Source organism: Tenrec ecaudatus, chromosome 18 (genome assembly GCF_050624435.1).
Source record: "Tenrec ecaudatus isolate mTenEca1 chromosome 18, mTenEca1.hap1, whole genome shotgun sequence".
Classification (NCBI taxonomy): Eukaryota; Metazoa; Chordata; class Mammalia; order Afrosoricida; family Tenrecidae; genus Tenrec; species Tenrec ecaudatus.
Window position 1 is genome coordinate 20,114,232 of NC_134547.1, and position 21,608 is coordinate 20,135,839.

General features: G+C 57.9%; 2 protein-coding genes across 2 annotated transcripts in view; one reads left to right on the plus strand and one right to left on the minus strand.

The window, feature by feature from the left end:
• The first annotated feature begins 418 nt into the window (after nucleotides 1–418).
• On the plus strand, nucleotides 419–16,451 carry MAP4K1 (mitogen-activated protein kinase kinase kinase kinase 1). Its single transcript, XM_075536809.1, has 31 exons — nucleotides 419–519; nucleotides 688–745; nucleotides 884–974; nucleotides 1,859–1,923; nucleotides 3,418–3,473; nucleotides 3,575–3,622; nucleotides 3,824–3,866; nucleotides 3,977–4,049; nucleotides 4,498–4,629; nucleotides 4,930–4,992; nucleotides 5,113–5,194; nucleotides 5,563–5,679; nucleotides 6,425–6,503; nucleotides 7,036–7,100; nucleotides 7,179–7,216; nucleotides 7,300–7,344; nucleotides 8,344–8,386; nucleotides 8,751–8,913; nucleotides 8,987–9,069; nucleotides 9,636–9,720; nucleotides 10,523–10,599; nucleotides 10,687–10,747; nucleotides 12,336–12,444; nucleotides 12,529–12,587; nucleotides 12,791–12,894; nucleotides 13,661–13,835; nucleotides 14,128–14,190; nucleotides 14,514–14,603; nucleotides 14,698–14,768; nucleotides 15,315–15,370; nucleotides 16,290–16,451. The coding sequence occupies exons 1-31, from the start codon at nucleotides 421–423 to the stop codon at nucleotides 16,357–16,359; spliced, it is 2,463 nt and encodes an 820-aa protein (XP_075392924.1). The 5' UTR covers nucleotides 419–420; the 3' UTR covers nucleotides 16,360–16,451.
• A 196-nt stretch (nucleotides 16,452–16,647) lies between these two features.
• Nucleotides 16,648–21,608, minus strand: part of RYR1 (ryanodine receptor 1) — a 135,329-nt gene continuing 130,368 nt past the window's right edge. Inside the window, exons 102-108 of the mRNA XM_075536656.1 lie at nucleotides 21,015–21,161; nucleotides 20,636–20,770; nucleotides 18,614–18,770; nucleotides 18,107–18,171; nucleotides 17,882–17,982; nucleotides 17,679–17,730; nucleotides 16,648–16,792 (exon numbers count right to left, since the gene is read on the minus strand). Coding sequence (XP_075392771.1) covers nucleotides 16,697–16,792; nucleotides 17,679–17,730; nucleotides 17,882–17,982; nucleotides 18,107–18,171; nucleotides 18,614–18,770; nucleotides 20,636–20,770; nucleotides 21,015–21,161 — 753 coding nt within the window. The 3' untranslated portion in view covers nucleotides 16,648–16,696. The remainder of the gene's footprint in view (nucleotides 16,793–17,678; nucleotides 17,731–17,881; nucleotides 17,983–18,106; nucleotides 18,172–18,613; nucleotides 18,771–20,635; nucleotides 20,771–21,014; nucleotides 21,162–21,608) is intronic.

Here is a 21,608-nt window from a genome sequence, read left to right on the forward strand (position 1 = left end):
CTCTGCAAACCTGCCACCTCCAGGTGGTGGTCAAACCCTCATCCACACAGCAGAGGTCCGACTTGGGCTTTTCTCTCCCACTCAGAACTAGAAAGGGGCTGGTGGGGCACCCCCCTATACCCCAGATCATAACTAAGATCGTTCGCATCTCATTTGCATCCAGCCCACACCCTAGGGGTCCCCTGGGTCCTGATACAAGCTGCCCCCCACAGGCTGTCAGGGCCCAGGGGACAGGGGGAGGAGCGGGTTGCACAGCCCTGCACTGGGGCAGGAAGCTAGAGTGGGAGGAGGGGGGTGGCCACAACCAGAGGAGGCAGGGCGGGTGCAGGGTGAGTGGGGAGGGAAGGAGGTGCCGACAGACATTTGAACCCTGTGGCCCTGCTGGCCCCCTGGGCGCAGGCCCAGCTCCAGCCCTCAGGGATGGACCTCGTGGATCCTGACATCTTTAACAGGGACCCCCGGGACCATTATGACCTGCTGCAGCGGCTGGGGGGCGGCACGTATGGGGACGTTTTCAAGGTGAGGAAACCCCTGCCTGTCTCTGCATCCCCCCCCCCACCTGCAAAGCAGAGACCTTTGGGGCGAAGCCTGGGAGGGAAAGCAAGTGAGCCTGGCTTTGCTTCCAGGATGCCAAGGAGGGCTTGGGTGGGCCAGGGACCCCTCTGACTGCCAACTTCCCCTTAAAAGGCTCGGGACAAGGTGACTGGGGACCTGATGGCTTTGAAGATGGTGAAGATGGAGCCTGGTAAGGCGAGGACCCCAGGGCTCCCTCCCCACCCCTTCACCCCTACCTCCCTACTTCCCCCTCCTCCTGGGACACTGGGGTCGCCTCCCCACACACCCCTTCCTGCAGCTGCCTTTTCTCCCCCCACCCCCCATGCAGATGATGATGTCTGCACTCTACAGAAGGAAATCCTCATCTTGAAAACTTGTCGGCATGCCAACATTGTGGCCTATCATGGGACGTACCTCTGGTGAGGCTGCCCCCCGGGGCCTGGGCACCCAGGCAGCCGAGCCCCCAACCCGGAAGTGGGCCTCTAGTGTGATCTCCAATGCTGGCATCTCATTTCTGAACCAGGCCCTCCTGCCCCCACCGCTACCCCCAACCCCCAACCTCATCTCCAACTCGGAAGTCTCATTGCTGAGCGGGGAATCCTTAACTTGAGCCCCAAACCTGGACCCCAGTTTCTGACCAAGGTGCTCCTAACTCACTCTCGAATCCTGAACCTTCGTTTATGACCTGCCCTTCCCCACCCCTAACATCTAACCTTGCACCCCCATTTCTGACATCTGATCCCCAGCCCAGGACTCTCATTTCGGACCCAAGGGCCCCCAAATTGAATCCTTCATATAGTCACTCAATTCCAAACCTGAGTCTTCCCCCAAAACCAATCCTCACACCACCCTGCCCCTGGAGGTCTTTCAGTTTCATCCTCTGCCTCTTGGTATGAACCCCGAAACTCCCTTGCCCGCAACTAAGGACTACAGGTGCCCCGGTAATAACGCTCGCCTGGGTCCCTGTGTCGCTTCCCAACCTCTCTAAGCGGTGAGCCTTGGCCTTGTCCCCTAGACTGTCAGAGGCCAGCAGGGGGGGGTGTCTTGGCTGTGGAGCCCCAAGATTTGGGTTTGAGTCTAGCTGACCCTGCAAGCACATCTCCCCTACGAACCTCCACATTGCCATCTGTGTGATGGGAGAGGGGAGACCTCGTGCTGGCGGGCGAGGCGAGCTGAGAGGTGGCGACAGCTATGAGGGTGCCCATTGAACCAGAACCAGACAGACGGCACCAACCGGGGGCCCCCTGAGCAGAAGGATGGTTTCTTGCTGTGGCCGTCCATCATGATGACTCTTGTGTGGCAGGCTGCAGAAGCTCTGGATCTGCATGGAATTCTGTGGGGCTGGGTCCCTCCAGGACATCTATCAAGGTGAGAGGAAGGACCAGGATTCCTCCAATCCAACCCTCGCACCTCCTGTCTCTCCCTTCCTGTCTCACGGACACCTGTCTGGGGCAGGCCTTCGGGTCTCCTAATTTACACACTGCACCCCTCCTCCGTCCCTGGCCTTGCCACTGCACTGACTCCGTGTCAGGTCTGCATTCCCTGGTTCATACGGGCCTTTGAGTCTTTCTGTATTTCCGGTTCACTTTGGGGGGGGTGGGGTGGGGGGACTGGGTTTCTGGGCCTCTCTCTCTACCCCTGCCTGTCCTCTCTCTGAGAACCGGAGAATCTGTTTCCCTGGTTCCCACCTCTGTTTTCCACCCTCTCCCTGACGCCTTCTCACCCAACTGCCTAACTTTATCAGAAATCCCCCCAGAGGGAGAAACTGAGGCCCACAGGGAGGAAGTGACTCACAGAGCCTGGCTTGGGCTGTCAGACTAGGGCTGTCTGTCTGTCTGTCATCTCTTGATTGGTTCTCTTACTTATTCCCTCTCCCCTCTCGCCCCCTCCCCCCGCCATCTGTGTGTCTCATGAGTTAGGAGCTGGGCTGCTGAGGTCAGCAGTTCAAACCCACTGGCTGCTCCCCGGGAGAAAGAGGAGGCTGTCTGCTTCCCTAAAGGTTCACAGCCTCAGACACCCAGCAGGGGCACTTTGTCCCTGTCCTCCAGGGTCACTGGGAATTCATTGGAAGTGACCTTTGATTCCTTGCTCTTGGTCCAGCGCCCCCACATCTTTGCCCTTCTGTCTCCCTGCCCCCTACCTCTCCCCGTGTGGGGCCACAACACTCCCCGGTTCAGAGCCCTCTGCCGCTCCCATTTCCCTCCAGAGAGAAGCCCAAGGCCTTATCGGGGGCCCACGAGCCTGACCTCGCCACCTACACTTTCCTCTACCCCGAATCCGCCCACCCACACTCCTCAGACAGGCTCCCTCCTCTGGGCCTGCACCCTGCCATGTACCCTGCCTGCCCTGCACCTGCCGGCTCCTCAGGGAAGCCTTCCCAACCACTGGAAGGCCTTCTGGTCTCCCTCTCTTTCCCGGGGTTCCTTTGCTTCTTGCTTTTTATCTTGCACCTCCCTCGTGGCCTGTCCTCATCTCGTGGGACTGGAGTCCTCCCACGGGAGTCCTCCTGGCCTGCCCTACTCGAGTTTCCCCTTTCCTCTCTGCCTTCCCCACTGGATTGGTCTTTCCAGGCCGGCAGGGAGCCCCTTTCTGTCACAGGTGTCCTCGTACCACCCCTCCTACCTCAGCTGCACCCACAATCCTGCCTCTGGCTTCTTCATTACAGTCAGCTCCATGAATCAGTTCCACTGGGCCCTGAGTCCCTCTGGCCTCCCTGCCTCTTTGTTGCCAACCAGCCCTCCCCCTTCCCCTTGTACCATCCTGCACCCCCTTGCCCTGGGGCACCATCCCTCCCAGTCTGGGGGGGGGGAGGGTCCAGGGTCGCCCACTTCACCCTGTGCTGGGGCTGTACCACCTTTGCAGTGACAGGCCCGCTGTCGGAGCTCCAGGTTAGCTATGTCTGCCGAGAAGTGCTCCAGGTAAGGGGAGGCCATGGGGGGGCGGGCACCGCTGAATGGGGGGCAGGGCCCTGCTCCCCACTCCCCACACTCACAGCTGCGGGCACCACCCCTCTCCCCAGGGACTGGCCTATCTGCATTCCCAGAAGAAGATACACCGAGACATCAAGGTGCTGTTCTGAGGTCCAGGGGCTCCCCGGCTCTCCCAGGGCGCAGGGGCGGGTAGCGGGGGGGCAGTTGGCACCTGGGGCTCTGGAAACACGCTGGTAGCTGGTATTGAGCTGCAGGGCAGTAGGCCCAGAGCTGGGCTGGGCTATAGGGGGGGAGGTTTATCTCTGACAGCCTCTGACACGCTCCCGCCACCTGTTTAGGGAGCCAACATCCTCATCAATGATGCTGGAGAGGTCCGACTTGGTGAGTGGGCTGGGAAGACGTCTGTGTTGGGGTTGGTGGGGGGAGGGGGTGCTGCGTTGATGGAGGGGAGACCCTAAGTCACTACTCTCCCCCCACCCCCCCGCTTCCAGCTGACTTTGGCATCTCAGCCCAGATTGGGGCAACCCTGGCCCGAAGGCTCTCTTTCATTGGGACCCCCTACTGGTGAGTGCTGCTTGGGGTGGGGGCACCCGGGGGGGGGTAGGGGGGGGCAGCTGGAGGTCCGGGTTGGGGTGAGGCAGTGGATCAGCTGAGAATCACTTTCACCTTCCCGGTTGCTTCCCCAGCTCAGTCTCTCTTCAGCGTGCCCTGTCCTTCTTGGCCTCACTCTTGGGGTGGGGTGGAGGGTGGGGAGTGAGGGTGTGTGTGTGCCAGGGCTTCTCCATGGTCTCTCCCTGTCCCTTCCTCCTTGTTCCTGCCAATCTTCAGCCAGCTCTCTCTGGCTCGCCACCTCTGCCTCTCCCTCTATTGCTTCTCTTCCCACCAGGCCCTGTCTACCACATCTCACACCACCCTTGCCCCTTCTGCTTCTCTGGGTCTCTCTCTGCCCCCAACTCCCAGCGCCTGAGATCCCTTCCCTTGTTTCCCCTGCCTCTTCCCTCTGTGCCCCCAGGATGGCTCCAGAGGTGGCCGCTGTGGCCCTGAAGGGGGGCTACAATGAGCTGTGTGACATCTGGTCCCTGGGCATCACAGCCATCGAGCTAGCTGAGCTGCAGCCCCCACTCTTCGATGTGCACCCTCTCCGGTAGGTGTCGGGCGCCCCACACATCCCCTAGACCCCACTCAGGCCTGACCCGAAACCTCCCCACATTGGGATTCCCCTGTAAGAGACCACCCCCTCCTCAAACCCAGTCTGAGACCCCAGGGTTCTCCCAAGCCAGAAAGCCTGCCCACACTGCCACCTGGCCTCCTGCCCCAGAGGCGGCGCCCTTCCCATCCTGCCTTGGGCCTTCTGGGAGGGGCTGGGGACCCCTGGTGCCTTGAGGTCTGACCTCCCCCAGATGGGGCTGCGGGCTCATGTGCCCATCCTGCCCTACCCTTCCAGAGTGCTCTTCCTAATGACCAAGAGCGGGTACCAGCCCCCACGACTGAAGGAGAAGGGCAGATGGTGAGATGGGAGGCAAAGTGGCGGGCAAAGCCAGGACGGCTTGGGCTGAGGTTGGCAGGCCTCTTGGGGGTTGGTGGGGGGAGGGCGCCTCGCTCCAGAACTGGCCTGCTCTCTCCCCAGGTCAGCGGCTTTCCACAACTTTATCAAAGTCACCCTTACCAAGAACCCCAAGAAACGACCGAGTGCCACCAAGATGCTCAGTGTAAAACCTCCCCTCTCTGAGGAAACCCCCCCAAACTTGTGCCACCCACAGAACTGCTCAGGGCCTCCCTCAACTCCCTGGGAGTCAGTCGCTTCCTCCCACAAATGCTCGGGGGCCCTTTAAACTCTCGGTTGTCACCCGCCATCAGGTTGGTCCCCACCATGAGTGCGTGACCCAGTAGCTCAGAGTACACCTCGCTCCCCAGGTGGGCTGTGGGCCGCCAGGTCTCTGCTCAGCATTCCCAAGTGTCTGCATTCTCCAGAAGCCTTGCCCACAGGCTCACTTGGCGCCCCCTTCCCACCAGATTCCTTGAGGCTGATCCTGGGGATTCGACCCCCCTCCTTTGACTGACCTCTGTCCCTCCCCAGCATCAACTGGTGTCGCAGCCTGGGCTTAACCGAAGCCTGATCCTGGACCTTCTGGACAAACTGAGGAACCCAGGGAAGGGGCTTCCTGGCGGGGAGACTGAGGACGAGGAACCTGAGGTGAGGGAGCCCTGGCCAACAAAGCAGTGTAGTCCTGCCGCCATGACACAGGGTCCTAAGCGATGTCATCACCTACCACCTGTGTTTCAGGGACTCAGCACACCCTCTGGCCATGAAACACTTTTGTCTTCTAGGTCAGGGGTGGGCAAACTTTGGAGACAGAAGAGCAATCCTGCCCCTCCCAACTGTTTGAACATCATTCCAGAGCCATAAAGCTGCATCTTACAAACAAATGAAGTTGCCCTTGTCTGAATAGCAGCCTTTACAATGTCTCCATTGCCCTTTAGTACTTCCGTGCACATCCAGAGAGAGCCTCTTACCCACCCCTGGTGCAGGCCATGATGCAGGCTCGGCGTTGAGCTGCCCCTCTGAGTGTCAGAGCCTGTAACCGTTTACAGGAGTAGAAAGCCTCAGCTTTCTCCCGAAGAAAGGCTGGTTGGTTTTGAACTGCTGACCTTGCAGATTGCAGCCCAGGGTAACCACTACTATGTCACCAGGGCTCCTGAGGACAAAGTGCAGGCATTTGCTTTGGTAGCTCCCTGGAAAGTGCCAGCACCGCCCCCCCCCACCCCCGGTGTTGCACTACCCACTTGGGGACACACTGGCCTCCCTTGACTCACAGGAGGAGGAGGGGTAGGGGGCTATGTACACAGAACATTATGGGAGGAAGCTTCAGGCCGGGCCCACAGGGTGGTGGCAGGCTCTTGGGGACCTTGAGTCCTGACGCGGCTGGCCATTGGCCCAGGTACCCCCTGCCATCCCCCGGCGGATCCGGTCCACCCATCGGTCCAGCTCTCTGGGGATCCCCGATGCTGACTGCAGTCGTAAGTAGATCATCCTTACCCTTGGGGACAGCTGACCCTTTGATAGATCCTGAGGCCCCTGTCACTGCCTGACCCTCTTCACCACCTGACCCACATAGCGATGAGGAGACCCTGCACCTCCCTGAGCTGTATCCAGGCCCCGCGAGCGCCCGCCCCACCAAATCACCACCCTGACTCAAAGAGAGACTCGAGAAATCTCGGTCCCAATTGCTGAGGGCTGAGCAGACCCCAGAGGTTCACCCCATCACTTCCCCTGCAGCCCCCAAAGACCTCCTGCCCCTTTGTAACCACTGTGAGCCCCACCTCCCTGACCCCCTAAAATCAGCCATCCAAGGTCATTCCAATCTCTGTGGCCCAGACTCCACTCCAAACTCTCTCCATGACCCGGTCTCCAACCCAACTTCTCTCTATGGCTCGGACTCCACCCCAAACTCTCTGGGTTCCCAAGTCATCTTTACAGTGCATGTGTGGCTGCCCCCTCTCCCTCCCTCCCCCGGGCCTGGCTTGATAACTTCTCTCACCACCTCCCAAGGGCGTCACCTGGAGTTCCGAAGGCTGAGGGCAGCCGAGCCCAGACCGCCAACCCACACCATGAGACGCCTCCCCTCGGCCACCCCAGGCGCCCTCCCCGTCCCCACCGCCATGGCCGATGAGCTCTGTAACCCACAGATTCTCTGCCAGCCCACCGGAGACAGCAGGAGCAGCAGTCCCAGGTCAGGGTCCCCTCCCCTGGGGGGTGCAGGGGTGGGGGCTGGGGTGGATGTGGAGCCCCCTGACGCCTGTGCTTGTCCTCCAGGCAGCCCCTGTCAGAGTCTGAGGATGATTATGACGACGTGGACATGTACGAGGGGCCCTGGCCTCCCCCACCCCTCCCCCAGCTTCCTTCTGACCCGCCTTGACCCACGCTTCCCTCCCACCCCAGACCCGCCCTGGGCCCCCAAGGCAGTCACCACCTTCCTTCATCCCCACACCCGACAACTTCAGCTCCTACCTACTTTCATCCCCAACCCCAAGCCCACTTTCCTGTCACCGTCATGTATGACCTTTGACCCGACAGACCACCACCCACCCACGCCCACACACACACACTTCATCTCTTCTTGCCCTTTACCCGAGACCTAATCCCATTTCCTTCCAGAATATCCTGAGCTTCCTCTCCCAACCTTCCAAATCAGTCATGAGCCATCAGCCATACTGGCTGCCCCCAGCGGGGCTCCAGCGCCCAGCCACACCTAGACCTCAGCCCGAGCTCCAGGGCCCTCCTGTTTCTTGCATTCTCCCCAACTTCAGACTGAGTTTGGCTTGGGAGACATTTTTCCAGGGCTAGACCCTCAGCCCCAGAGCCAACCCTCGACCCTGCCAGTCAGCCCAGGCCTCCGGCCTGCACCATCTTCCTTCTGCAGGGAGCCCCACCCACAGGGCCTGGTTTCTTATTAGAGCAGCGGTTCTGAACCTGTGGGTCTCGACCCCTTTGGGGGAGGAGGTCGAATGACCCTTTCACAGAGGTCGCCCGATTCCTAACAGTAGCAAAATGACAGTGATGAAGCAGCAACGAAACTAATTTTCTGGTTGCGGGGTCCCCACCACATGAGGAGCTGTCTGAAAGAGTCAGTGCTCTAGGAAGGTTGAGGACCACTGCTCTAGAAGCTAGTAGATTGAAGGGCCCAGCCCAGGCCTGATGCCTTCTAAGCCTCACTATCCAGCCATGCCACTGCTCTTGTCACCGATGTCACCACTCCAGCCCAGACCCAAGCACGCCCTCCCCACCTTTCCTGACCCCCCACTCCAGTCCTCTGCCCCCAGACACCCCACGCCTGCTTATCCCATCTTTGTGTTTCAGCCCCACCCCTGCAGAGGACACACCTCCTCCGCTGCCCCCCAAGGTAAGGCCCTGAGCCAGGAGCTGGGGCTTCTCAGGCTGTGGAGCGGAGACTCCAAGTCCCTGGAGGGCCAGAGACGAGGGTCCTGGCCTGGGGAGTACTGGGAGTGGTATCCCTGGACTTACAGAGACCCAGGAGCCTGGAGCTTACAGAGTAGGGGGTTGAGTTTGGGGAATAGGTGACGGGGGGGGGGGGGGGCGGTAGTAAGGGCTACTTCTGGGTGTCAGTTCTGCCAAAGATGGGAGGTCAGGGTGCCTCCTCTCTGAGATCACCCCCAAGTCTGGGAAAACTCCAGGATCTTTTTATTCCAATTTCTCACAGACTTGTTGAGGTGCCCCTCCCTCTCATTCTGTCCTTTCCCCCAAAGCCCAAGTTCCGTTCTCCATCGGACGAGGGATGTGGGGAGCCTGGGGGTGAGGGGCAGCTGAGCCCAGGCGTGCTGGTCCGGTGTGCGAGTGGACCTCCCCCACGCACGCCCCGCCTTGGGCTTCCCCCGGCTACCTGTGGTCCCCACCTCACCGCCTATTCAGGTAATGGAGCAGGCTTGGGAAATGGAGGGCTTATAGGGGCTCCACAGGACTAATTTTCTCCCACCCCTCCCAGAACCTTCACTCTGGAACCCAGCCCCCCAAGAGCCTGACCGGCCTCCACGGCTACCCCCCAAGAAAGAAAAGATGAGGAAGAAGGTGAGGATTGTACCCCTCTGGATGGGACTTGGGGGGCAAGGGGGTTGCCTGGCAGGAAGTGGGAGAAAAAGCTTAGCCATCCCTGGCATTTGTTGCCAATTCCTCGGTGCCACACACAGAGCCCCCCATCTTCACACAGTGCCACAATATCATGGAAGTAGATATTAGCCCTTACCTAGTATCTGGGGAAATTGAGGCACCAAAACACCCTCCCTGCAGCGAGTCCATTCTGACTCACAGAGACCCCATAGGAGAGGGTGGAACTGGCCCTGTGGGCTCCCTGGGCTGTAACTCTTTACAGCAGTAGAGAGCCTCATCTCTCTCCCTCAGAGCGGCTGGTGGTTTTGAACCGCTGGCCTTGCGGTTAGCAGCCCAATGCATAACTCAGTAGAGCATCAGGGCTCCCTGATTGAGGGACAGAGAAGGTAAAGGACTTGCCCAAGGCCACATGCCTTTGAGGGGACAGACACAGGAGTTGAACTATTCTGTCTCTCATCTCATGAGCTGTCCCTTCCTGTCCTCTGCCCGCTTTTGCTGGACACGGTTGTGTCTGCTGCATTGCCCAGGGATGTGCGCACCTTGTGAAGCTGTTCAATGGCTGCCCCCTCCGGATCCACAGCACAGCCGCCTGGACGCACCCTTCCACCAAAGGTGGCCCTTCAGGAGAGCCGGCAGGGTGGGGGGTGCGATGGGGCAGAGGCTGCAGGGAAGAGCAAAGCCCGGGAGGGGCCAGGGAGGGCCTGGTGGGAGCGGGTGGCAAAAGCAAGGCAGGGCAGAGGGAAAGGTGGGTGAAGAGAAAGAATGGGTACCGATCAACTCAAGACCGACAATTAAGAAACACGAAGGGCTTGGGCCTCCACATTTGAGAGACAAACCACAATGTGGGGCACAAGAAGGCGGACAGCAAGGGACTTGGGGAATTAGTATTTGGGAAGCAGGGCTGAGCATTCTGGGGCTAAAGTTTGGGGCTCAGAAGGTAGTAGCAAAGGCCGGAGTTTGTGGGGACAGAGGCAGTGAGGGGGAAACAGGACCACCATGTGGGGAGTCCCAGTGAGCAGAAGAAGTCCTATCTGGGGGTGTCTGAGCAGCAAGACCAGAGCTGGGCAGGGAGAGAAGGCCCCATGGTGTAGCTTACTGTGAGCGGGTTATTTCGGGGGCAGAGGGGCTCTGAGTGTGGGCTCAGAACTGAGGACACAGCAGACCAGGATTTGCAGGTCAGAGATGGAGGGACCACCGAAATGTGGGGGGCAGGGTGGGTCAGAAGCAGGCGGCGAGAAGCCCAGGTGAAGGGACCGGGTCACGGTTGGAGGTCCAGTTTGGGGGAACAGAGACTAGGTGAGCTGGAGGCATGGATAAGAATTCCAGACCAGAGGCCCCCAGCAGCGCAAATGTTGGGGCCAGGCCAGCCCCCAGGATGAGGCAGGTCCCAGTGACCCAGTATGTCTTCCCCCAGACCAGTACCTGCTGCTGGGGGCAGAGGAAGGGATTTTCACCCTGAACCGGAATGACCAGGAGGCCACGCTGGAGATGGTGAGGGGCTGCACCCAAGGCAGGGGCGGGCAGAGGGGCGGAGTTTGGGGTCCAGGGGTTTCACAGGAGCCCCTCCTCTCTCTGCAGCTCTTCCCTAGCCGGACCACCTGGATGTACTCCATCAACAACGTGCTCGTGTCTCTGTCAGGTCTGCTGTGGGTTAGGGAGGAGAGGCGGGGCGCGAGGGCAGGAGGCCCGGAGTGGGGCAGTGGGTGGGCACAGCATCCAAGCCTCAGGCCGCCTTCAGAGAGTCTGCCATTTCAATCCCATCCACCTCTTACCAGGACAGCCCTGACCATCTTAGAGGGTCACTGCTAGGACTCAGAATGGACTTGAGGTAGGGCTAGCAAAAAAAGAATGGACTTGAGGTCAGTCGGTGAACCTCCATTTCCCCGTCTGTAAAATGGGGCTCACAATCACCCCCATCCTCACATCAGTTTTGAAGTCACTTCTGCCAACTTGTCTGTAGTCTGAAGGCAGACCACGCCCTAAGGGACTCTCCTTTCAACTGATGGGTGGATAACGTTGTTACAGAAGAGACCCTTATGTTCTATTACATGATGGAAGGCAATTGTATCACAGCACATTACAAAGTAGCAACTCGTCTAGTGCTGGGTCAAATCACTGGGTTAGTCAAGTTGACATATTATTAGCCATCTTGAAGAGCCCAGGTGGCGCGGTGGTTCCGTGCTGAGCAAGGCCAGCAGTTTGAAACCACTCACTGCTCAGAGGGAGAAAGATGAGACTCTCTGCTCCTGTAAAGAGTGACAGTCTTGCAAACCTTGACCCGGAGAGTTGCTAGGAGGCGGCTTCGACTTGATGGCAGGTGTCTGGGAGCTATTAGCCATCTTGAGATGTTTCTTCTTTAACTGATACAATGTGTTTAATAGTATCTGCCTAGTTAAGTGTTAACAGTTTATTGCTACAAAACCATAAAAATCTTTATTAAGATATAAAAAAGGAAGCTATTGTTTATAGACATTTCCCCCATGTAAGTCTATACATTTTTTTAACATACAGAACTTGCTTGTGTTTATTCCTAAGTTTAAAAAAATCATTTTATCGGCGTCTCATGGAGCTCTTATCACAACCCATACATGTTAACCATTTCAACAGCCCCCCCCTTAAAATAAACTTTTTTATTGTGAATTACGCGAGAGTTCACAGTCCAGAGCATTTTTACATTCAAGAACTTATCAAACATCCCCACTGTTAGCCAAACTCGGTGGCCAGTCTCCGAGGAAAGCAGTGGAGACAGGTTATCCCAACGCCTGGCGCCCCCGTGTGTGTGGGAGGGGAAACGCACTCCCAGGGGGTTTCTGTGGATGGTCTGTCTGAAGCCCATCACCAGGCCTTTTGTCCAAGGAGGTCCTGGCTGGCCTCTGCCCTCCAACCTTTTAGTTAGTCACCAAGCACAATGGCAGTTGGGTGGGTTTTGCTGGACTCTGGCTGCTGCGACTCCGTGTATGCAGAGGGGAACTGGGTTTTCAAGACAATGCTCTTTGGAAGCGGATTTGGGGGCCTGTCTTTCATGGCCCCTCGGAGTGGGTTCTCACTAGTGATTGGGGAAACTCAGGGGCCTCTGTTTGCACCCTAGGTCCAAAGGAAAGGGATGGATTCAAATGTTGGGACTGGCAGCCGTCCCAGAAGTTTCATCCCTAGCTAAGGCTGGAGGAAAGGGGGGCATCGTAGCTTCTATAACCACTTGCTCCCCGCACCTTCCACACACCCTACAGGAAAGAACCCGCAGCTGTATTCGCATAGCATCCTGGGCCTGCTGGATCGGAAAGAGAACCGCGCAGGGAGCCCCATCGCTCACATTAGTCCCCACCGGTTCCTGGCCAGGTAGTAATGTCCCATGTCCCCACAGACCCCTGAGGTCATCCCTAAGGCCGCCCCTCCCCTGCTCATGCCACTGTCCTTCTGCAGGAAAAACATGGTCTCCACCAAGATCCAGGACACAAAAGGCTGCCGGGCGTGTTGTGTGGGTGAGACCCCGCTTGCGGGTGTGAGCATGGGAGGGCGGGCTGGGTTCGGGGTGCTGCAGCTGGAGGCTGCAGCCACCAGAGAAGGGTGCGGTTGGGACCTGGTGACTGGAGCCTGGGTGTGGGGGTGGTTGGGAACCAGAGCCTTGGCGGAGGGGAGGGGAGGGAAAAAGACTGGCCCTACCCTTTCCTTTCCTCTCACTTAGCGGAAGGGGCGAGCTCCGGGGGCCCGTTCCTGTGCGGGGCCTTGGAGACGTCAGTGGTCCTGCTCCAGTGGTACCAGCCCATGAACAAGTTCCTGCACGTCCGGGTAGGGGTCCGGCTAGGGCCCGCCCACCTTTTACCTTGGTGCATTGAGCGCTATGAAGCCAAGCCTTTACCTGAGGCCCCGCCCCTTCACCCCAAAGCCCCGCTCAGCCATCCTATAGCCCTGCCGACCTTCCACCTCTGCTGGATGACCGACTGTCTTTCGCAGGCTGCACTTAGCCCTAAACTCACACCAAAAACAAACACGCAAACTCACTGCCATCCAGCGACCCTATAGGGCAGAATCGAATTGATTCGGTGGCTTTCCAAGACTGTAAATCTTTATGGAGAAGAAGCCTCGTCTTTCTTCCTTGTGGTTCTCAATCCCACACTCCCACTCGGGCTTACTCTTCATCCACAAGCCCTACCTCAACCATAATTCCCAGGGAGTCTCAGCGCCCAGCACCGACCTTGCAGGTGGCCAACGCAGGTCCCCCCCCCAAGTGACAGCCTGACCTCCTCTGAGCCCCCCCCCCTTCATTTCCAAACTCCAAGGGGCTCCTGTTCGCAGACCGGAGCCACGAGGTTTCTACTCCCCGGGCCTTCTACTCCCCGTAAAGAATCGCAGTCTCGGAAACCCACAGGCAGTTCTATCCTGCCCCATAGGGCCGCTATGAATCGGCATCGACTCGACGGCATTGAGAGCCCCCCCCCCACACACACACCCCATTCCGGTATTTGTAGCTGTCACCTCCCAGGAAGGCGGGCACAGGAAAAACCTAGGAAGTTCCCGCGTGTCCTGAGCCGGCCCCTTTCTGTGCGGCCTGTAGCAGGTGCTGTTCCCGCTGCCCTCGCCCCTGCGCGTGTTCGCGCTGCTGACCCGGCCGGGCTCCGAGCTGCCCGCTGTGTGCATCGGCGTGAGCCCCGCACGGCAGGCCAAGTCCGTGCTCTTCCACACTGTGCGCTTCGGCGAGCTCTCCTGCTGGCTGGGCGAGATGAGCACAGGTGAGAGGGATCGGGAGGAGGGGCGTGGGCGGGGCTTCGGCCAAGCGTTGGTGAGAAGGGGGTGGGGCTTGTGTGTCCAAGCCCTGGCCATTGAGTCAATTGCACTCCTAGCGACCCCTGCCCCGCTGGCCAGCCAGTTCGGTCTGATTAAAAAGTTAGGTGATGAAGGGGCGGGGCCTGGGTGGTGAGCGGGTCTTGGCAGCCGTGTTGGGGAAAAGAGAGGCTTTTTTATTTGAGTGACTGGCCTTCTTGTGAGGAGAGATGGGTCCTGGAGTCCCTTTCTCCCAAACAGAGCACAAGGGACCCGTGCAGGTGACGCAGGTGGAGGAAGACATGGTCATGGTTTTGATGGACGGTAAGAAGCTCCTCCCCACGCCTCTTAATGAGCGTTTCCAGGCTGTCCCGCCCCCTCCACACTGTCCCTCTAAGCCCCATCCACAGCTTTTTTTTTAAGATCACTTTATTGGGGTCTCCTACAACTCTTATCACAATCCATCCATCCATCCACCCACCCATCCATCCATCCATCCATCCATCCATCCATCCATCCATCCATCCATCCGTCCGTCCATCTGTCCGTCCATTGTATCAAGCATCTTTTACATTTGTTGCCATCACCATTTTCTGTCCACAGCTCTTTACATCGTTGTTTTGTTTTTTGTTTTTGCTCCATCACAGGCTCCCTAAAGCTGGTAACCCCGGAAGGGGCTCCAATCCGGGGCCTTCGCACCCCGGAGATCCCCATGAGTGAAGCCGTGGAGGCCGTGGGTATGTGCAGGGGTGGCAGGGTCGGAGGGAGAGGCTCCAGGGACCACTCCGCCTCCCCCCCTCCACAACATAACAAGCACTGCTTTCCCCCCAGCGATGGTCGGGGGTCGACTCCAGGCCTTCTGGAAGCATGGAGTGCAGGTGTGGGCGCTAGGCTCAGACCAGGTAAGTTCTTCTCCCACCCCATCTGCCAGTCCTTCCAGAAGCTTCCTCCAGACTTAGTTCAGGTCCCCTTCCTCAACCCAGGGTCTCCTGAGACACTCATGCCATGACACTGTGGGGTCCACCCCAAGCCTCAGTTCTTCATCTGTAAAACGGGGGCGGGGGCAGGATCAAGACCGAGATAGTGGGTGTTGACCAGCATGTCCCATCTGCCCTTGGGTTGTTTCCCAGCTGAATGACCTTAAGCAAATGACTTAACCTTCCTGTGACCATTTTCCTCTTCTGGCGATGCTCAGTTCTACCTGTCCTTCCTGTCACCTGCCAGGGAGTCACTAAGATTAGTCCTCTGACCCACAGAGAAGTTAGGTCATTTGCCAGAGGTCACCGAGTGGGTGGGAGGTCCTGGTAAGGATTATTTCAGGACCCGGCTAGGTGCTCATGTATCCTCCCACCCACCACCCAGCCCCCTGCTCTCTTTATGGGAACCCCACTTCCTCTAAGGAGGGGGAGGGTCTTCTAGACGCTGACACACTCATACCTTTCCCCCAGATGCTGCAGGAACTGAGAGACCCCACCCTCACCTTCCGCCTACTTGGTTCCCCCAGGTATGATCCGGAGTGGGGAGAGGACAGAGGGTGTGGGAGAAGGGGACATCCCAAGGGGTCCTTAGTCACCTGTTTGTCATCTGTGGCCTGGAGTATCTTTCACTCAGTCTCCTGGTTTCCACCCCTGGGGTTCTTTCCCCTTATGGCAGCCAAATGGGTGTCTTCGTTTTGAACTGGACAGAATTTTACTCAGAAGTTGTAACAGTTTTAAACCTATTGTGTTCTTGATGGAGAACTCCAAGTTTTTCCCTCAGGTTTTCCTTTTAGTTCTGCTCGCTCCCCCTCTTTTCCTTGTTTCCTCTCTCCCTTGTGTTTGTGGAGCCTCGGTGGCATAGTGGGCTACATGTTGGGACGCTAACCAACCTCAAGGGCAGCAGTTCAAAACTACCAGCCAGCTCTGAGGGAGAAAGATGAGGCGTTCTCCTATAAAGAGTCTTGGAAAACCAAAGGGGCAGTTCTATCCTGCCCTTTGGGGTCTTTGTGAGTCAGTATCGACTCAATGACACTGAGTTTAGTTTTGTTGTTGATTTTTGGTTGGGGCTGGGGTTGTTTGAAAAACCCTTAGCAAACAACATCCTTCTCCCTGTAGCATCCATGATGACTAGCCAAGCATGGCCATCCCTAGCCAAGCCCAAGACTCCCTTCCACCTCAAGGCCACTGTACAGGCTGTTCCTTGTGCCCAGAACACCCTTCCCTGCGCTCTTCACCAAACTGCCTCGCAAGCCCCCTTTCAGTTGCAACATCACCATCTGTTCCTGGGGGGACCCTCAAATAGCCTCCTGTGGGTCTCCCCAGCTCACTGTGGCCTCCCCAGAGGCGGGGGCCCCCTCAGTCTTGGCTGGGCGCAGCCCCTTGGCTGCTGGGTGAAGGACTGTGAGGGGATGATGGCCTGCACTGACCGCCCCCTTCCTCCCCCAGGCCTGTGGTGGTGGAGACGCGCCCGGCAGATGACCCCACTGCCCCCAGCAACCTCTACATCCAGGAGTGAGTCCCTGAGCGTACGCTAGGAGACAGTCCTTGCCCCCCCCCACACCCCAACACACACACTAGTGCTCGGGCCATGTCTCTGTCCCCAAATAAACGTGAATGACTTCTGCCTCTGCTGCCCTCTTGATGTTCAGGAGAGAGAGCAGGATTTCTGGAATCTGCCCCCACCCACCCCACCCCACCCCGGCCACCCAAAAAAATCCCACCACCTAGCAGAGTGTTTCCAGGGCAGGCTGTACAGACTTTATTTCTCCCACGGAGATGAGCATGGCTGAGGAGAAGGGGGCTTGTGGCGAGAAGAAGGCACTTGAGGTGCGGGCGGAGGGCCAGCTGGGGGCTCAGCTAAGCTGGTCCTCGTATTGCTTGCGGAAACAGTCACCAGCCGGGAAGAAATCCCAACATCGCTCTTGGTACATCTTCCAGACATAAGATTCCTAGAGGTTCCGGAAAGGGGGAGAGCAGGCAGTCGGTCACATCCTGAAACATTGAATTATGTCCGTTTCGGTATCCCCTGCGGGAACCCCAGGAGCCTTGGAGGCGTAGCGGGTGATGAATCAAGCTGCTAACCCCAAGGTTGGCAGTTTGAACCCACCAGCCTCTCTGAGGGAGAAAGATGAGGCTGTCCACCCATGAAAAAGAAGCCCTGGAGGCATTGTGGTTGCATTGGGCTGCTAACCTCAAGGTGAGCAGTTCGAAACCATCAGCCAGCTCCTTGAGAGAAAGACAAAGTTTTTTCACTCCCGTAAAGATTGACAGTCTCAGAAACTCACAAGGGCAGGTCTACCCTGTCCTATAGGGTCAATATGAGTCCGAATAAATTTGATGGCAGTGAGTTTGGTGTGAATCTTGGTGGCATATGAGTTATGAGTTGGGCTGCTAACTGCAAGGTCAGCAGTTCAAAACCACCAGCCCTTCCTTGGGAGAAAGATGAGGCTTTCTACTCCTGTAAAGAGTTACAGTCTCAGAAACTCACAGAGGTGGTTTACTCTGCCCTACTGGGATTTCATGAGTCGGAGTTGACTTGCTGGAGAGAGCTCTGTAAAGGTCCCAAGTCTCAGAAACCCAGAGGAGCAGTTCAACTCGGTCCTGCAGGGTCATTACCAGTCGCAATGGACTGCACAGCACTGAGTTTGAGGTTTTTTCGGTTGCCACCCACCAGCAGCTCCACAGAGAAAGGTGTGGCACTCTGCTTTCCTGGAGCTGACATGGAGTCTTAGACACCCCAAAGGGGCAATTCTTTGCTCTACAGTGCCCCTGTATACTCAAGGGCAGCGGGATTTTCGTTTTGGGTCCCGATGAAATCTGGTGCCAGCGCCTTACCTGACCAGTGTGTTCCGTCTCGTCCTTGTTGATCAGATACATCAGGAAAAACCTGGGGAGATGGGGGGCGGGGCACTTGTCAAGACCACCTTCCCTTTCTCTTGATTGGCTGCTTGGGAATTCACATCCACCCACCCGCCCTGCGTTGCCTGTGGCAGTGACTACACCCCTCCCTCCTAATTGGCTGGCGGGCCTGCGCTCACATGTAATTGGCCAGGTTGTGCTCCTCCAGTGTGTGCGTCTCGAACCCGTGCGGCGTTGTGTCGAAGTAGTCGCTGCCGATGCCGCAGATGAAGCACTTGGTCTGTGGATGGTAGGAGACATCAGAGTCCATGCCCACTTGACACCTCCCACCATCCCAAAGGGTCCCTTACACACACACACACACACACACACACACACACACACACACACACACACACACACACCTCCATGTCCTCCTTCACTTGCTCTTGCTGGTCTCGGAGCTCCCCAAATGCGTCAATGATCAGACCTGGTTAGGTGTGGGGGTGGGGTGGTGGTCAGGGTACGAACTCTAACCCTGGTCCAAATCTTCACTCCCCGGGGCTGCGGACCCCTGAGTTGGCCTTCCACCCTCCCCCCACCACCACCACCCAAAATCCCATCTTGCTTCTGAAGAGTAACCCCACCCAACCTTTCCTGAGCCCCTCCTAGGTGCCCATTGGATGAATGAGTGACTTCATCCTCACAACAACCCAAAGACTGAGCATCATCAATGCCCCCATTGTACAGATGGGGAAACTGAGGCTGCTCACCCCTGGTTCTCACAGCAGGGAAAGGCAGTGTCAGGATTTGAACCCAGGCCCACTGGACACAGGGCCTGTACTCTTAGCTACCGACCAACTGCCTCTGGACACCAAGCCCCGCCTCCTCCCCCTCCCCCTCCCCCTCCCACGAGCCCAGTCAGGGTGCACCTTGGATAATGGCCAGCAAGATGACAATGACGAAGAAGAAGAAAGTGATGTCGAATACCACCCGGTACAGCTCGTACTCATCGCCCGCCGGGTCCTCAATCTCGTCCCCGATGCCTCCACCAGCCCGGACGCCCACATACATATGAAAGAGGTAGCACTGGGAGAGAGGGGACATGCTGGTCATTCCATCCAATCATCCAGCATTCATGGAGGACCTGCTGAGCCCGGAGACCCAGCAGTGGCGGAGACGGGGCTCATGGACATCTGGCAGCCCCAAAGTGGTCAGGTCTGTGATGGGGGTGGCACAGGTGTGAGGGTGGGGATGAGACCCCGGTGGGGGCTGGGGGAGATACAGGAAGCTTGGCAAGCCCACTGGACACACCTGGCCCCGCCTGGGCGATCAGGTGAGGCTTCCTGGAAGAGGAGACTGGTAAGGAGGTGTTGGGCAAAGGAGAAGAGGAGAGAGCTTTGCAGACAGAGAAAACCACATCAGCTAAGCCACCAGCAGGGAAGAGGGAGTGAGACCCTGCTGAGAGGAACCGAAAGCGGTTCAGGCAGGCAGGGCACCGAGGCAGGCGGGGAGGGGAGGGCTGGTCGCAGAGCTCTGTGTGTCTGGTCCTGGGAGGGTGTCCTGTAGAAGGTGACATTTAAGATGAGAGGTGAAGGGTCCAAGAAAAGGTCAGGGGTAAAAGCCCAAAAAGGGTCAGAGGTGGGTGGTGTGTGTGTGTGTGTGTGTGTGTGTGTGTGTGTGTGTGTGTGTGTGTTGGGGTGGGGGGCCGAGGTCACATCAAGCACAAAGGGCCTGAACCAGAAGGAAGCTCATGGCCTCAAGGGAACTGAAAGAGGGCCAGGTGGTCAGACTCTAAACAGCAAGAGGAGTTGTGGTTAGACTCTGGTGGACCTGTTCCTGTAAGCCTTGGGCGCCAGCCAGGGCAACGGGGCTGGATTTTTATGGGGAGGGAGGCATTGAAGAGCCACAAGAAGGCTCTGAGCAGAAGGGAACTGTGGTCCACCTGGCACTTGGTCCTCCCATTTGTCCTCTCTGTGCCCCCCAACCAAGTTCGAGACCCCCTGGCCTGCTGGGTGAGAGCTGAGGCCAGTGCCTGTGGTGAGAGTGAGGCTGACCCATCGGCAGGGCTCAGGGGCTGGGTGCTGTCCCCGTGCTTATCCCCGTGCCACCTGAGCTCAGGACACAAGTAGGTTAAAGTCAGGTTGAGGTATGGTCGCCATTCAGAGGGTAGAAAAAGAAAACAGCATGCATTGCATGCTGGGACTCCGGGTGAAACTATTCATTCTGAACTCACTCACTGCCATCCAATCAACCTAGACTCGCGGAGACCCTGTAGGGCTGGGTAGAACTGCCCTGGGGGTTTTCGAGACTGTAACTCTTTACGGGAGAACACTTCATCTTTTTCCCAAGAAGGAGGTGGTGGTTTCAAACTGCTGACCTTGTGGCTTGCAGGCCAATGGGCAACCCACCATGCCACCAGGGCTCCTGTGGTTGACGTTTAATGTGTAAGGTGGCTATCCAGCCACTTCTGGCTCCGGAAGGGCCTGCATGTGTCAGAGCGGCATTGTGCTCCAGAGAGTTTTGAATGACTGATTTTAAAAATCAGAGCACCAGGCCTTTCTTCTGCGTCCCACCTTTCACACAGCCGAGCGTGTGACTGGTTTGGGTTCTTAGGGACTCCAGCTAATATTTTCTGAGCGAGCATGGGGGTGCCCGGCACTGTTCAGGGACCTGGCCCCATCCTGACCCACCCATGGGAGAAACATGAGGCTTTCTACTCCCACCATGTCTCGGAAACCCACGGGGGCAGTTCTACCGTCCCTGAGGGTAGAACCCACTCGGTGGCAGCGGGTTTGGTTTGGTTTTGGTTGACCCGCCCAAGTCTAGGAGCGGAGCACGGCTACCGGCCCATTTTGCATAGGGGAAAACTGAGGTGCGGGGAAGGTCGGAACTTTCCCAAGAGCATGGGTGGGGCCGGGGGGGAGGTGGGGGGTGTCCGGGCGGGGGCTCACCGTCATCATGTCGTCACACTTCATGTCAGGCTCGTCCTCATCCTCGCTCTTGTTGTAGAACTTACGGAAGAAGTTGAAGGCCACCACGGTGTACAGGTAGACCACCACCGCCAGGAGGCCCACAGTCATCACCAACTGGGGGAGGAAGGAGATGCGTCATCTGACCCCTCCTCCCTGCCAGCCCTTCCCCCCTGGTTCAGCCCATGTCACCCAGATTGCACTTCCCACACTGGCCCCTGGGCTAGCCTGCCTGACCAGCCTTACCCTACACCTCACCTGCAGCCTTACCCTACCCTCACCTGCAGGGCCTCACCCGACCCAGCCTGCGAGCCCACACCCCTGGGAGCCAGCCCTCCACCCTGGGCCATGCTGTCCACACCTGCTTCCCGTTGTGGGTCACAGAGGAGAGGATGGTGCGCAGCGTCTTGACCCCCATGGCGATGTCCAGGAGGTGGGCGGCAAAGAAGAAGTTATTGTAGTGGCCCAGGAGCGACATCACCATGTACCAGCCCAGGTACAGGAAGGACTGTGGGCACACAGGGCCAAGGTCAGGGAGCAGACAGGCCCACACAGAGAGCTTTCCAGGGGCACGGCTCGGGCTTTGCCTGTGTGGGGCCCTCCATACCGTCATCTAGAGGAGCCTTTGTGCCATAATGGTTATGCATTGAGCTGCTAGCCTCGAGGTCAGCGGTTCAAAGCCAGCCGTGGCTCCCTGGGAGCAAGATGAGGCTTTCTGTTCCTGGAAAGAGCTACGGTCACAGGAACCCCCAGGCCCTGCTCTACCCTGTGCTCCAGGGTCGCTGTGAGTCAGAAGTGACTTGATGGTGGTGAGTTTGGGTTTTGGAGTTTACAGTCATGCAGTCTGAGACCTCTTGTGGCAGCTGCTTCACCTTTGAGGGATGTTTTTGAGGCTCAGTCATGCGGCAGATGTGTTAGGAGGTCCTTTTGATGCCTGATTAATATTTAATTGTAT